At 40.9% G+C, this 12,439-nt stretch overlaps 1 protein-coding gene across 7 annotated transcripts in view; it reads left to right on the top strand.

Moving 5' to 3' along the window:
• The window catches only part of ank1b (ankyrin 1, erythrocytic b), a 95,378-nt gene that overhangs the window by 67,602 nt on the left and 15,337 nt on the right, over positions 1-12,439 (top strand). For 3 of the 7 annotated variants that reach the window (XM_054744873.2, XM_070552264.1, XM_054744872.2), the window contains 10 exons: positions 1,342-1,546; positions 1,650-1,746; positions 1,832-2,060; positions 2,727-2,855; positions 6,225-6,344; positions 6,753-6,837; positions 7,781-7,855; positions 9,882-10,013; positions 11,096-11,254; positions 11,498-11,569. In XM_054744873.2, coding sequence (XP_054600848.2) covers positions 1,342-1,546; positions 1,650-1,746; positions 1,832-2,060; positions 2,727-2,855; positions 6,225-6,344; positions 6,753-6,837; positions 7,781-7,855; positions 9,882-10,013; positions 11,096-11,254; positions 11,498-11,569 — 1,303 coding nt within the window. The remainder of the gene's footprint in view (positions 1-1,341; positions 1,547-1,649; positions 1,747-1,831; positions 2,061-2,726; positions 2,856-6,224; positions 6,345-6,752; positions 6,838-7,780; positions 7,856-9,881; positions 10,014-11,095; positions 11,255-11,497; positions 11,570-12,439) is intronic. The other 4 variants (XR_011520851.1, XM_070552265.1, XM_054744874.2 and 1 more) reach the window with 2 other exon arrangements.

The raw sequence follows: 12,439 nt of genomic DNA, 5'->3' as shown, positions 1-12,439 counted from the left end.
ATATATATATATATGTATATATATATATATTTAAAAAAAAATATATATATATACCATATACAAGACCATACCTAAAACCATAACTAAAACTACATTTATATAAAACATGATAATCACTCTTGATGAAGAAAAGAAAGAAAAAAATCAAATTTTCACCGTTATGTTTTGTAGATGGTAGAAAGCAGGCAGTGCCGTTATCCATATGAAAGCTATTAAAGTAGGAATGACAAGCATTCACACAGCACTCATCTTGTAACTCTCAGTAGAACTTCCCCTGAACTCTACACTACACCTTTATATAAATATATTTTAGCAGAGCTCTGCTGCCACCTAATGTTCAGTACACAACATTTACAATGTTCCATTTACACTTCATCAATAACACACACTAATATTTACACATCCGAACAAATCCCACGATGGTTACCTTTTTATAATGAGACCAAAGTAATCAAATAGACCTTGTGGTTACAGGAATGTACTCACCAAAGTGTGGGAATGTCATTGGTGTCTCACTAAAATAATTTTTAATCAAAGAAATTGCTTGGAGGCAAATTGTCATAGGCGATTAAAATGCATTTAATCAAGATTATTGAATTAGCCTCTGATTGCCTAGATTAATTCTTTAATCGAGTCCCAGCCCTTTATTTATTTATTTTGGTTACATTTTAATAAAAGACTTAGTGTCTGATTTTGACTCAAGACTTAACTTGCACTCGAACTTCGAAGGCTTATAAGGACTTGACTTTGAATCAAATGTCAACAACTCAAAACTCAGAGCTTGGACTGAAATCTCATAGATTCATAGATGAACATTTAAAATCCTAACATTGTGAAAAATAAACATGACATGACAAACAGTCATCAAGTAGATCTCTAACCTACTCATTTCTTTTGCATGATTATTCTTTACTGAACCTTTTTTTTTTTGACTGTCCTGAAAACAATGTTAAAACTTTAGATTTAACATTTTAAAGATTTAAAAGCGTGAGTGGCATGAGCCTGTATTCTGCTGTTCCTTATGCTGGTTTGTTTTCTTTTCATTCAGCCATTCGTCACTCTTCAGTTCCCTGATTTAAGTTGTGAGCCACACTGACTGAGCTGATGCACTGATCTGAGTTGAAATAAAAATTAGGTGCATGTGTGAGTATGGCTGTGAGTTTGATGTTTTTAGTTCATTGCATATTTGTTCCTCTGTTTCCATTCATATTTTGGCTTGCTATGCTATAATTTTCCTGCAATACCCCCACCCCCGACCCCCCTTATTTTTCTGCCTTATTTCAGTCGGAAAATAACTTTAACATCTTAAAAAACTGTGTTTACCTTTTTACCAAACTCTAGGCACAGCCGATCCCTGATGAACTGCTGACCAGACAGCTCGGAAACCAAGCAACTTTTAGCCCAGTGGTTACCATCGAACCACGACGGCGCAAGTTTCACCGTCCAATCGGACTGCGGATTCCTTTACCCCCATCTTGGAGGGAAAGTCCACGCGATGCAGGCGAGGGAGACACCACCAGCTTGCGCCTCCTCTGCAGTGTCATTGGTATTTAAATAGCACAATCTATAATTTTCCTAAATTCCTACTTTTTTCAGTGTTTGTTGTAATCTGTGTCTATGAAAAACAAAATCTGATGACTGTGACTCAGGTGGAACCGCTCCAGCTCAGTGGGAGGACATCACTGGAACCACCAAGCTGATGTACGCCCATAGCTGTGCCAGTTTTACCACCAACGTGTCTGCTAGGTAAACACCTTACAGTCGCTCCCACTTCTCCACCTGCTTACTTGTACGCGTCTAACATGTCAGCACATTCTTTTCCATGATCCAGATTCTGGCTGGCAGACTGTCCACGTACAGCAGAGGCCGTGACCTTTTCCAACTTGCTGTACAAAGAGCTCATGGCAGTTCCATACATGGCCAAATTTGTTATTTTTGCAAAGATGAATGAAGCGCGTGAAGGGCGGCTGCGTTGTTACTGCATGACAGATGACAAGATGGACAAAACTCTGGAGCTGCATGAAAACTTCACCGAAGTGGCACGCAGCAGAGATATTGAGGTCAGAACAGAGGGTCTGGGTCACAAATTGCACAACATCCATTTTCGGTTGTTGTTAACTCATTCACTGCCATTGACGACTAAAGTCGTCATTTTAAATCCAACCGTTCACTGCCAATGACGACTAAAGTCGTCATTTGCATTTTTTTACTGTTTGAGCATCGGAACGAGCCCCCGCGCTGAGACAACAAACATCTCAGCCCTGAATCCGATCTTCATCCACATACGTCACACGTCCCGTGATCAGGAAGCAGAACACACATGTGTTAGGAGATAGTTTTGGGCCGTTCCTGTAAAATAGGTGAGGCAAGAACCGAAAAAGCGTCTGCCGATCACAATTTGACAACTGATTATGAAAGAATGGAAAACGCTCGAAACATGCGGATTCTTCCTGATGTAAGAGGTGAGTCTCATCTTTGTTTTGGTTGTTTTGGCGTCGACATCATCCTGGCGCGCAATGTTCTGACTCTTAAAAACCAGTAAAAACGGTGAGAAACGCTGGCAGCGAAGTCCGTCAGTGATCAGGAAACGGCTGGCAGCGAATGAGTTAAATGTTATGCTTGGCTATTTTAGTCATTTATTATGAAGATTTGTGACTGTGATTTTTTTTTCTCATGAGAAAAAGGAAACATGATGATTCAGCTGAGCATTCTGACTTTTTCTGTAGCTCATGGAGGGCATGCCTCTGCACCTGGAGTGCTCTGGAAACCTGGTGCCGATCCGGAAGGCCACCCAGCAGCCCCGTAGCTTCAGCTTCCAGGCCTTTAGAGATAACAGACTGCCTGTTTCAGTTAAGGTCTGTCTCTGCTTGACTGTTTATACACCTTCTTATCAATCTCCAGCAGCAAATACATCTAATATTTTTGTTCATTTGTTTATTTTGGGTGGGATGTTTGTTTTTGGGGCTCCTACAGGAGTTAGGATGTTGAGGAAAATCTATGGAGATAGTTCCACTGCCGATCACCCAAACATCCTGTTCATATTGTGACCTTTTTAGTGTTTTCATTATTATCATGAAAAGACACGTGTAAGACAAACCTCTCAATACTTACAAAAACTATGATGCATTTAACTCTTTCTACAAATTAAAGAAAGATAATTTTTTTTTTTTTTTGCATTTTTAGTTATTTGGGGTAAAAATGATTAAATATTATGTAGGAAGTTGTAACATAAAATATTAATACTAACATATATTATTATTGTTTAACTTAATTATAACATCGTGATTTTTTTTCACTCTTTTTTTCTGCATTTTGAACATTCTTCAGTTAGGAATGTTTTTTACTTGTGTCCTAAACAGATCAAGACTTTGATGCCAGCCATCAAATCACTTATCTGTTAGGTGAAGTTTTATTCAAAACCAGCAAACCTCATTAAAACGTGTAGCCACGCTAGCTTGTTAGCACTTTGGAAAGCCAATTTCTCTAAGTCTAATTCACAACTGCACCCTGAAATGTAACGTGGATGACTTCATCAATTTTGCATGAGGTCGTCTCAGATGGAGAAAAACCAGATAAAAATGTTTAAACTCACTGTTGGGAAAAGGTGTCTGAGGGGGATGGGTCACATCCTGGACAGCATCTTGTTCTGGCCCATACTTTCTGGCTCAGTAAGCGCTACTGGTAGAAAAATAAAACAAATTACAAATACCATACCATACCATACCAATTTTATTTATATAGCACATTTAAACACGGCATGAGAGCCGACCAAAGTGCTGAACAAAACACACAATAAAAACAATCAAAAATAAAAACTAAATCCATTAAAATCAAGTAATCCAACCCTAAAAGGAAAAGTAGAAAGGGAATAAGTTAGACAGAATTAAAAGCCAGAGAATAAAAGTGAGTTTTTAAACGAGACTTAAAAAGGGAAAGAGAGGAAGAGAGTCTGATCGGGAGGGGCAAGTGGTTCCAGAGCTTCGGTGCACAAACTGAAAAGGCGCGCTCCCCGCGGTACTTACAGCGAGAGCTAGGGACATGTAGGAGGTGTTGGTCAGCTGATCGGAGAGATCTTGTAGGGACATATGGGTGAATGAGCTCAGACAAGTAGCCAGGTGCTAAGTTATTTAGGGATTTAAACACAAAAACCAGGATCTTAAACTCTATCCGGAGATGGATGGGGAGCCAATGAAGATTTGCTAAAACCGGTGTGATGTGTTCCCGCTGCCTGGTGCCAGTCAAGAAACGAGCTGCTGCGTTCTGCACAAGCTGAAGTCGAGCGAGAGTGGAGGAGGAGATACCGTACAGCACTGAGTTAGAGTAGTCGAGACGGGAAGTAATAAATGCATGGACAACTGAATGAAGATGACGCCTTTTTAAAATGGGCTTAACTTTAGAGAGACGCCTCAGGTGGTAAAAACAGGTCTTAACTACCTGGTTGACATGAATGTCCATTTTTAGTTTAGCGTCCATCACAACCCCTAAGTTTGGTAAAATGGTTTTTTACTTGTGAAAGGGTTTCTTCTCATTGATCACATCAATCTTCTGTTAAGCTATAATCAAGAAGCTGCAGAACTGAGGAGAACTGGTTGTTCGAGGTGGTTTTTAGAAACAAATTTTTCCAAGAATTCCATCATTTCTGTAGAAAAACAAATAGATGTTTTAGTTTATTATGAAAGTTGTGGTTCCGCTACAAGGTAAACAGTTCCGGGCCTGGAGGGCCGGTACCCAGCACATTTTAGCTTAAACTGTGTTTCAGCACACCTGATTTGAATCAGTAGGTGATTAACAGGCTTCTGCAGAGACTGGTGATCTGCTGCACAGATGATTCAACACTGAGTCTAGTGTGTTGGACTAGAGAGACCACTAAAGCGTGCTGGATACCTACCCTCCAGGACTGGGATTGAATACCCCTGTACTACAAGTTATTTGAATGAAGGATTTTACCTCTTTTTGCAGCCCACACTGAGTGGTTATACAATAAAGACACAAAGACAAGTGTGGTCAGTAATTCGTGCTAAATAAAGTTTTACTGTTTGGGAAGGACTGTTATATACAGTACAGGCCAAGCATTTGGACACACCTTCTTATTGAATGGGCTGTAGTTATTTTCATGACCATTTACATTGGGAAATTCTCACTGAAGGCATCACACCTATTGGACTGTTGGAAAACAATTTCCGGTTGAAGCTCATCAAGAGAATGCCAAGAGTGTGAAAAGCAGTGATTGGAGAAAAGGGTAGACTTTTTGAAGAAAATAGAATATAAAACATGTTCAGTTATTTCACCTTTTTGGGTTAAGTACATAACTCCTGATGTGTTCGTTCATAGTTTTGATGCCTTCAGTGAGAATCTCCCACTGTAAATGATCATGAAAATAAAGACAACACATCGAATGAGAAGGTGTGTCCAAACTTTTGGCCTGTTCTGTACCCACAAGAAACAGTCAACAAGCTTCCTTTTACCACAAGTGAATCAAACTGCAGCAACAAAACAAATGAATGAGAAAAGTTCATTAGCAGAGAAGAAATCAACAGTAGAATGCAACAGAGAACAAAGCTTGTCATGTGTCAAAATACTCAAACCTTACAGGTTAATCCACAATGTTAGGAATAAAATGTTTTACTTTTTTTTTTTTTACAAAGCCAAAAGATTCTCAACCCCCTTTCCTCTCTGTCCTCTGACATCTGTATATTTTACTGTTCATAAGTACTGCCAATGTCTCTGTCCGTGTGTGTCCCTCGTTGTGACAGACAGCATATAGTATCAGTCGCTCAAATTCCTGTAGCCACGCATTAAGCGGTTTCTGGCTGCAGACTCTGTTGGGTAAATGTTTGCATGCCCCGTGTGTCCCTCACTTTCTTTGCCTGCCTTCCTATCTTGCGGCCTTGCCTGTCTGTATGTCTCTGTCTCACTGTCTTTCTTTCTTTCTCTCATGGTCACTCTGTAACTGTCTGGTCTGACAGACGTCCAGGTAAAATGTACAGGTAAATCTCTCTCTTGCCTGCCTGTGGACTGCTTCCTCTCCTGTTCCCCCTGCTTATGGTTCTATGATACTGCGCCACATGCTCAAAACTCCATGGAGGAAATCTAATACCTGATTCTTCTTCTTTCTCTTCTTTCTGTCCCGTTTCTCCTCACTTTCTTCTTTTCTCATTCCTTCACTTCTCTTATATTTTTCCCTCCTGTTTTTATTTCCTCCTTTGACCATTCATAAATGATAGGTCAGAGACAGCAACAAAGATGCCACTGGCTTTTTGTCTTTCCTGCGAAAAAGCACAAAGTATGAGGACGCGCAGCACGTGTTGTGTAACCTTAACATCACTATGCCACCTTGTGTCAAGGTAAGGCCTCGCCTGCAAACACACTCAAACATGTTGTGAAGGGTCATATCTCGGAATATCCACTTTTCTGAGCTTTTTGCCATGTGATATTGTTATTTCCTCCTAAAAACAACCCCAAACGTGCTTTTGGATGCATCCGTGCATTTTCCTGTGTCAGCTGCAAATTTAAGGTTTTAACTTGAAAATCATGAAAACGCCTGAATGAAAACTACTTGCATCAGGCATTTCTCCTCTCCTTGAATCTGGTCTGGTCTCGGTTCTGAAACCTGGATATTCTGTGAGTATTCTGACAAATCACTTCTGCAATGCGGACAAAACACTAGCATAAACCTGCATAATGCAACCTGTCTCCAAATAGCTCAGGAGCCAACTATTCCCTGTTAAGTAATTCCTTTACTCTTTTTGCAGGTAGTTGGGAGTGAGGAGCGCAGGCGAACTTTGACCCCTCTTGCTCTGAGAGAACGCTACAGTGCGCTGAATGAGCCTGGTGTGGGTGAGTGTTTATTGCCTGACTTTCAGCCCTCTCCTGATTCAAACACAGAGGAGATGGGCACAGAATGTTGCAATGCCCCTTTGGCCACAACCCTGCTTCCTACTCTACCCTTTCTATTTGTCCCAGTCTCTCTCATGTGGACGCATGGCACAAAGACTATGCCTTGGATGCAACGTATTGTTCCACATTATGCCCTGGGGTAACTGCATTTGCAGTACAGTTTCAGGAATTTGAAGCCAAAGGGAAAAAAAGGGGCAGTCTCGGACATAACCAGACATGCCTCCATGGCACCTGGGGAATTAGTGTTCTCTTTCCCACGTGGCTTGGAAGCTATGATATTCAGAGAATGACTTCTGTAGTTGGTTTTGCATGGCGCTGGTATCTCCACTGCGATTTCCAATGGCATGCCAGCAGATTCTGTTAGCATTAGCACTGCAGCTGAGCATTGAGAATGGGCGGGACCTCGCAGTGGAGTTAGACAGACGAGCCCTTAAACTGGAATTAAATTCTGAGAAAGTTGATGGTGGTGGGGAGGGAGACGGGGAAAGGTCTTTTCTGTCTACTGAGTACACAGCGCTGCTACATTGCAAACTGGTCCCTTTGTAATGGATAATGGATGCTGTTGTGGTCAGTGGGACTAGCATTTGAATGAAACCCAATGACTAACCTCCCCCTGTTGACCGTATATCTAACCTTGAGATAAAATGAAAATGTGGACAAAAACAATGTGGTGGGGTTTTGCTTACTTGTCCAAGCAGAACAAAAGGTAAGTTTGGTTTTTAATTTTCTGATTACATAGAAATCACATAAAAATGTTTTTAATTGTTCAAATTATGACAGTTGTACAAACTGAATAAAGCTAGAACCTTGTAGTACACTTTTGCTCTTGATGACCCTTGCTTTTGTCTTTTCTAAGCTTTTTTTTTTTTTTTTTTTTTTTCAGCGACAGTGAATGCCATAGAGCGGGCTGAGATCAAAATCAACCTTGTATCAGAGCAGCTGGGTTTGAGCTGGGCAGGTTAGTCTCTTCATGTATGTAGAGATGTCTGTCCATGGAAATGTTGTTGACCACAGCTGGAAGGTTTTTGGCAACAGCAATGTTGGTTTTTGGTCGCTCTGACTCCATCTAGACTTGGGCCAAATGCTGAAAATCACAAATGAGAGCTGTTGGAATATTCCACAAAAAAGAGATTTCTTTGAGATTTTACTGTGGAAAGTGGTCACAGATCCCGTTTTAAACCAATGTTCACATAATCGTAAGGATATTTCTTCTCATCTTTTTCTGGGTCAACCTAGTTCAAACCAACAACCTGAGAGGCTAGCAGATCACAAAAAGAACCTAAACCTTATTGGCTTATTGGCTAAAATCAATGGTTTGACAGAAACGTGTTCTGAGCTGAACAATGCAATAATTTGATCAGTTTGATAACATTGTTTTCTTGGGCCACTACAAAAAGTCAATACATAATTTATTGTCTCCAAATCATTTTATGCAAATGTATGCAAATGCCCATAACTGACATGTGCACTAGATATCTTGCAGCAGACCTCAATATGCTATAACAATGTCACACTTGAAAAGAAGCTTAACATTAAAACCAAACATGAAACTAAACTTGATGTTTTAAAGACACACTACTGAATTTTGCAAATATAAGCTCTCTGTCACCCTCCCAAGGCTTGCTGCGTAACGCCGCTGTCGTAAAATCAAATTTCTCGGTCATACACAAGAAGCATGTTTACTGGCTGTTTTCCAACTCACATGCCCAAACAAACACATTAAGTGCCTTTTCAGCATGGACAAAAGTATTATCAGGACTGTGTAACAACTTTATGCCCGACCAAGCACAATAACCCCAGTGAAATAATTTATTATCCATTAGCAGCACAGCTGGGTCAGAGACCGTTGTACACGCCAGTCTTTCAAGAAGAGCTCTCCAGCAAAGAAAAGCCAGCCCAACATCAACTCTGATTTTTTTCTTGCTTTATCTTGTTCTCTCTTTTTTTTCCTTTTTTGATGGATCTGCCATTTCTGAAACCTCTAAACAGCGTGTCTACCACATACATATGTACGTAGACACCCCGTGGACTAGCACTGCCTACTGGAGCTGCCATAGTGGCCAGCTGCTATCTTTAATGGGTCTCCTTTCACCCCCAGCGCATTCATTTCTGCAGAGGAAGGTGTCTACCCAACTAAAAAATAAATTTTATCAAGCTTTTTCACAAAATCAGACACGTGGTATGGCATGATAATTGAAATATGAATATAATTAAAAAGAATAAATAAAAATGTAAATGAAATATCCAATCATGTAGGCTAGAAAAGTCACTAGTAATCCCATTTGATCTGTTTTCAACTGTTTTCAACTGCTGGTTGTTGCAACAGTAGGCTGCAGAAAAACGGACATAGTTGTTCACCCTGCATTGACTTTGGAGAGTGAGGGGACCCATTTGATGTGGTGGCAATACTGTTACTCTCTCCTGCGCTCAATGGGGCGTCTACGTATTCATGTCTATGGAGTCTTTGCGACTCTGCCGTAAAGCAACACTCAGTCAGCACTTCTGGCAGTGGACTGCAGGTCAAAAACTATATAGTGCAGTAAACAGACGTGGGACCCCATAGCACATTTATAACTCTGAAAATGGACATAATAGATGATACAATGACGCCAACATTTTTCAAAAAATGCTGTTTTAAGGTGCAAAAAGTTGCAGAATGTGTCTTTAACAAATACTGCCTCTGTTTGAATCACTCTATGTGGAATTGCTATTTAAAATACTAGATAGCCCTTCCACTTTGCCCTAACCCTGTCTCCCAGTGTCAATGGTCAAAAAAGAGACAAGAGGGGGATTTGCTCTAAGCATCGAATCTGTATTTTACACCGACCTGTTATTAATTAAACTAAAAAGTTTACTGCCACAATCTACCTTGAAATGTGTCATGACGTGATAACTAGGGGGTTTCTTCATATGTTAGCTTAATAGTTCAAATATCAAATAATTTTTCTTTATCTTTTTCATGTCCTGACATTTTATCCTGTCAGAATTGGCACGAGAGCTTCATTTTGGTGTTGATGACATCAACAGGATTCGTGTAGAAAATCCAAATTCCCTGTTGGACCAGAGCTCAGCCTTGCTCAACCTGTGGGTCAGCAGAGAGGGCAAAAGAGCCAAGAGTAAGTCTAACAGTTGGTTAGAAAACAACACCTGGTGTTAGTCCTTTAAATCTGAAAAATTTGCAAAAGAATTGTGATGGTTAATTTTTTTTTTCTATAATCATATGGATTGCTTTTAGTTTTCATTTGTTTGTTTTACACTGGTAAACAACTATGAGTTAATTCAATGCACATTTTGTAATGAGCTCTAAAATAAACTGCAAAAACACTGTTTGGTTATGCATTACTAGATTCTGGACAACAGAACCCTGGCTTTCCATTGGATGCAATAAGTACGATAGTGGACACTCTTGCAAATGGCCCCACAAGGCCACAATTTGCCCAAAGAATAGTAAGATCATGTCATTTTGCCAGTTCAAGCAATAACAAGCAACGAGAAAGATGGCAGCATGGATCCAAACCAGCAAACATGTCCGTTTGGGCCCACCATGGGCTTTTGTGGGCTGTGTCTGGGGTAGTGTGGGCAAGGCAAACCCACACTTACCCCAGAGTTCATCCACAAGGTTCTTCTGTATGGTTGCATGAATGGGGCTAATATATGTTTTCTCCGGTGGGCCCCTTTAAGATTTAGTTAACGGCAACACACAGATGAATCTGTCCAAATCTATCTCATGATGAGCCCTTGTGGGGTGCCCTGGACCAGTGTTTTCCCTGCAAACAGTCAACATCGCATGGATGTGCAGATCATGTTTATATTGAGTCCGTTGGTCCACGTCTGTAGGATGTCCAAACTAGGTTTTTGCACAGTGGGTTAGCTCTGTGGGGTTAACTAGAGGTGTGCATTCACAAATGAGAAGAGTTGCTTTCAGCTGTAAATACAGAAGTGGGACTAATGGCTTAAGATGCAGTACATTTTTCAGCCTCTACATCAGGGGTGCCCAATCCTGGTCTGGGTTGGGCTGGAGGCCATTTGCTGATTATTACACTTCACAGATGTTATGTAACATACACACATCTGGTGTTACATTTCTAGATCTTCCCTGCCTGTATTCTTTTCTTCTTTGCCCTTTCATGCATGTACGATACTTTCTTTTTTTTAATTTTGTACTTGTTCTAATTTCTTTGGTGTGTTTGCCACTCAGTGGAGAGCCTGTACACTGCTCTGAAGAACATTGACCGTGCCGACATCGTCACATCTCTGGAGGGTTCGGCTCCAGAGCCAGGACCTGGGTCATCAGAGGAGGGTGCCTGTCGTCTTGGTGACCATGACACCACTATGCTGTCCCCAAGTGTCATTAATGGTAAGGCACACAAACACAAGATGTTTCTTATTTATCAGTACTGAATCACCCATCTAGATTAAGACACCTACACTTGTTTTAGTCAATTTACTCACAACATTTGACTTCAGAGGTTTTCTGTATTTGTCCAAAAGTCATATTTAACAGCACAGAAATTCCTTTGGAAGCCATGTTAGTCATTGCTCCAGTTGAACCTTAGAGTGTGGGTAACAGCCATGTACCTTGTTTCTGTTGCCCCACAAGAGATCACGGACATAAAGCCATCACGCCTTGTGCACAAGCCACGAGTTATTAGGCCCCCGTTTTTCAGAAGGGGTAAGTCTAAAGGAACTGGGGCTGCATGGTGCTTTGCTGCTCTTGATGATGATGATGATGATGATGATGATGATGATGATGATGATGATGAGTGTCAAATGATATTTTTGAGATGTGAGGAATGGTGTCATTTTTCCACCATGAACCCATGCTTTCTCAGCATGCACTAACACTGCCTTTATGCATTTCTCACCAGGGCACACGTCATTTTTAACTTTCACTTTCCCACACTTCATTTAGAACGATAACGGTACTTTATTATTATGCTTGACACAAGAATCAAGGATAACTCTCACATTTGCTGAAATATTTCAGGTAGTTAAGGCCAAAGAAAATGGAGATCTAAGTAAAAGTTTTACTACGAAGGCTTGAGATGGTTTGATTCCAGGCTGGGGAGTCTGTTGTGGGGTGTGTGGACAGACACACCTTTGTGCACATGCCTGTGTGTGCGTACGTCTGGGATGGATACACTAATCAAAAGTGGCTCTAGCACAGGATTGAAAAGTTGCTCCAGGCCTTCATACCTTGTTCTGTCTGTTTCTCTCTTTCTAACTGCTTCTTTCTCTCTCCTGAGATGAAGACAAAATTTCACTTGTCTTTTTACATCTGACATCAGACACTGACACTTCAGTGTTTTATTTGAAATTTTCTCTTTGCCTCAAGAATCTGTCCAACTTTTCTGTCTTTTTCTCTGAACCTGTGACACGCTGCCCAGTCGCCCTGCTCCGCTCTCCTGCTCTTCTTCCTCACAGCTCTACCTGTCCGACCTCTGACCTCATAAGACCTCATGTCAACCTCTGGGCCTCCTCTTCTCTTGTCATCTTGTTTTTCCGTGCTCCTCCCTCGTTCAATCGAGTGGGGACCCTCTCT

The sequence above is a fragment of the Nothobranchius furzeri genome, chromosome 6 (assembly GCF_043380555.1).
Source record: "Nothobranchius furzeri strain GRZ-AD chromosome 6, NfurGRZ-RIMD1, whole genome shotgun sequence".
NCBI lineage: Eukaryota > Metazoa > Chordata > Actinopteri > Cyprinodontiformes > Nothobranchiidae > Nothobranchius > Nothobranchius furzeri.
The sequence above is the reverse complement of the archived record's forward strand: the minus strand, read 5'-3'. Positions and strand labels throughout refer to the sequence as shown.